Source organism: Sinocyclocheilus grahami, unplaced genomic scaffold, assembly GCF_001515645.1.
Source record: "Sinocyclocheilus grahami isolate Dianchi unplaced genomic scaffold, SAMN03320097.WGS_v1.1 scaffold75.1, whole genome shotgun sequence".
In the NCBI taxonomy this organism is placed as follows: Eukaryota; Metazoa; Chordata; class Actinopteri; order Cypriniformes; family Cyprinidae; genus Sinocyclocheilus; species Sinocyclocheilus grahami.
This window is the reverse complement of record NW_015505254.1, coordinates 764364-768155: the sequence shown is the minus strand read 5'-3', so window position 1 is coordinate 768155 and position 3792 is coordinate 764364. Positions and strand designations below refer to the sequence as shown.

At 37.6% G+C, this 3792-nt stretch overlaps 1 protein-coding gene across 1 annotated transcript in view; it reads left to right on the top strand.

Annotated features, from left to right (window-relative positions):
* The first annotated feature begins 2262 nt into the window (after positions 1 to 2262).
* LOC107585909 (ral guanine nucleotide dissociation stimulator-like 1) overlaps positions 2263 to 3792 on the top strand; it is a 29016-nt gene continuing 27486 nt past the window's right edge. Inside the window, exon 1 of the mRNA XM_016273090.1 lies at positions 2263 to 2661. Coding sequence (XP_016128576.1) covers positions 2527 to 2661 — 135 coding nt within the window. The 5' untranslated portion in view covers positions 2263 to 2526. The remainder of the gene's footprint in view (positions 2662 to 3792) is intronic.

Sequence of the window (3792 nt, the reverse complement as noted above, 5' to 3'; positions counted from 1 at the left end):
AGAAATTCCCGGAAGGACGAGCCCTCATTTGTTAATAAAGAATAACAATTTGGTCCCTCAGTACTTCTCTTTGCCACCTTGAAGAATTCTCAGTTACTTAAAGTGTAGATAGACGGCCGGGAAGTAAGGAAACACACAGTCAAATGTATCCTCAATACTTCAATTTATTCATAGAAATACAGATATTATATAGGCATATGTCGAGGGGAGTTTCACCCTCTTAACCAATGAGGATATGAATAACATACACGTAGGATCTTTGGCCAAGAACATGTGTTTATATAAAATGGCCACATGTACAGAAAAACATGGACATATTAGGAATAGACTTTTGCGAAGAATGCTGAACTGTCTTCAGAGTTTCTCTCGAACTCCTTTACCCTTGTAGTCCTAACATTCCTGTCCTTATTGGGGACAGAAAAACAAGAGAAGCTAATGTATACATTTAAGCATGCATACTTCGCATATAAGTAAGACATATTTAAAACATAATATCAAGAGAGAGAGATGGATACAGAAGGGGGGATTCAGAGAGAATGCGTTGTATATATAAGAATGAGAGAGAGGGAGAAAAAGGAGGGGTAAGGCATGTCTGGAATCAACAGAAAGACAGAGAGTGTTTTCTAACAACATGAAACAACTGTAATAAAATCTAGGAATGCACAATATATTACCATATGAGCTACTAGCTGAGAGGCTCATTTCCCGTTTTTACATTTAGATTACCTATGCTGTCATCTAAAGCTCACTTAAAGTTAATCTTTAAAACATTAATAATTTACCTACAATGTTAAATGTAATCTTTAGCAAATCTAAAAATGAATATCCATTTTTCATACTGTACAATATTTCTAAATTATTATAGTATTTTAAATGATTGATTTTAGATTTTTTTGTTGTCCTTTTAATTTATTTAGAATTTTATTTAAAATATAAAGATATATACAATTTTAACAGCAATCAACAAACAAAACAAAAAATAAATAAATATTTTATCAGTATCAGACAAAATGTTATTTCATTTAGTTTATCTGCCTGTATTGTGAAATGTAAAATTCTGGAAGTGGTCAGACTACTGCTAGTCTGACCACTTCCAGAATTTTACATTTCACAATTTTGTACTGAAAAATAAATTTTGAATGCTAGCAGCTCATTTCTGCTTTTAAACTCTCTGGAATGTCTTTTCCCATAGACCTCCAATATAAATACATTACTTTAAACACAATTTTTTTTAATGCCCTAAGGCACTAGTCAGAATGATTGTCCATGGAAATGACAGCATGTCATGGAAGCTTTCCATAAGTTTAAAGTTATACTTTACCCAGAACATTCCCTAATGTGAGATCACTGTGTGTGTACACACTCTGTATTCTGTGAAAAGTTCTAAACTTAGTGTTTAACGTCCTCCGGATCTTGCTGTTTTGTTATTTTATGTTACTGATTCACATATCTGCTGGAATCTGGAGACATTTTTTGCAACATTCGGAAGTTACAGCTTCTAAACTCTGTGTCTTATTAACTGTCCCAAATACTGTATGCCTTAGCATACATGAGTGTGTATTGGTAAGCCACTAAATCATTCATGGCTGACCAGTCATTCCACAGAGCTATAACCACCATAAATACTGCCCTGTGTCCCAAACGATACCCTCAGCAATACCCATCGTCCTCTGCGTCTAGACTCCACATCCCATTCTAATAAGTATTTTTCAAACTATGTTTGCTTCACCTCAGTCTTATGCTTTCTATCACACACACACACTTCAGGTTAAACCTTGTATTTGGTCCTGGTAACAAAGGCCACACTGCTGAATTATTGGTTAACAGGACAGTTTCATTGCCTAACTGAGAAGACAGAAGATGACTCTATCAGGTCCTCTTTCAACGCTTAGACCCCCTAGAGTTTTACTGCCACTCTGGAACGGCATCTTTTTTGCTTGAGAAGCTTTTGAAATAAAAAAAGACTTTCCTCATATACGAGAGATATAATATTTTCTGTTTATAGTTCAAAAGAAAAAGCACAAAAATATATTTAGAAGTAGAATTGTGCTAAAATAACACTTTTGTTTAAACCTCTTCTCAGTTTCCCTCCTTCAACATAGGACCCCATTTAAACCCCCCTTTTTTCTCTTTTCTTTCTCTCCCTCCTTCTGCACACTCTTGGTATTAGAGCAGGGGCAGGGCTTATCACTCACCCCTCCTTCACTTCAGTGAGAGAGAGAAAAAAACAATAGACTTTAATCACTCATGTGGCCACAGCAGAGAAGCTGCCAGCCTCTTTTCGCATTAGACTGAGGTCGAGAGAGTGAGAGAGACTGTTTGTGTGTTGGGAAACAGCAATTGTGGACTTCTAAACACAGATTTGTCAGACTGTTTCCACTTCACTCGAACGGACAAAAGGGCACGCTCTGGAAAACCACAAGTGATAATGCCCTTCTGAGACAGATAAGCAAACACACAGGCCTGCTATTAAGGGAGTACCGGGTTTGTAGCCCTGAGCATGTGTGGGCAACCTGCACGGGCATCATGATCTCACACTATCCGCTGGCATCGCTGCTCTCCTGGCCGCCCATCCCACACTGTCTGGACCTAGATGGGGAGGAAGGGGTGGCCCTGCAGAGGTATCAACCACGATCACCAGAGAGCAGCCCTCATTGCTGGGTAGGTCACTTACATTTGTCTGCAAGACTGCTGTGATGTATTTCAATTTTAGCTAGTGCTCGTTTGGTGGTTTGCCTTCAGCATGTGAATGGACTTTATTTGAGTTATGCTTTGTTGTTTTGGGTCTTTCAGAGATGTAAGATGAATCCAAAGTTAAATGTAGATTGATTTGGATTAAACTTATATTGTGTTGGTTTTTAGTCTGCATAAAGATGTAAGCATGCAGAATGAATTAATTGTACTCAAGCAGCAGTCTGAAAGTTCCATTTCACACTGTAATAGTTATACATTGCTTCCTCAAGCAATAGCAGAAATTTAAAATAGACTTAAAAGTAAATCCAATCTAAAAATTGGCCAATAAATGCACCAAAACTATTTTTTAAAGGGGTCATATGATGCTGCTAAAAAGAACATTATTTTGTGTATTTGGTGTAATGAAATGTTTATGCGGTTTAAGGTTCAAAAAACACATTATTTTCCACATACTGTACATTATTGATTCTCCTCTATGCCCCGCCTTTCAGAAACGCGTTGATTTTTACAAAGCTCATCAGTCTGAAAAAGTGAGGTGTGCTGTGATTGGCCAGCTATCCAGTGCGTTGTGATTGGTCGAATACCTCAAGCGTGTGACGGAAATGTTACGCCTCTTACCATACTGTGATGATGCCCTGTCAGGCCGGAGCAATGATTCATAAACATGAAAACCCATTATAAAGGAGGCATTCGTTGCATCCAGTGGGGACATAATTACGGATTATAATGACTTGTACTGTCTTTTTACGCGTTGCGTTGCATCGCGCCGCGTAAACATAAAACCATGTCTGCATTTGTGATCGGAGAAATGACAAACAAAAAGCCCTACTCTACACTGCCCAAAAAACTTGCTTTAAATATATAAAATATAAAAACTCTTTAAATATAAAAAACGTACTTACAGTCTTTGAGTCAGAACAGCCGGCATTGTAGTCTACTCTACCAGGATCAGGAAATGGTCCTCCATAAAATGTGCTGCACACATCTGAATATTTGGGTTGAAGTGTTCTGGAACAGTGTTGTAAATACAACTTAACCACTGATTTCTAGTCGTGTCCTCTTTTGGAAGACCAAACAAAGTAGTTTCGCTTTCACAAC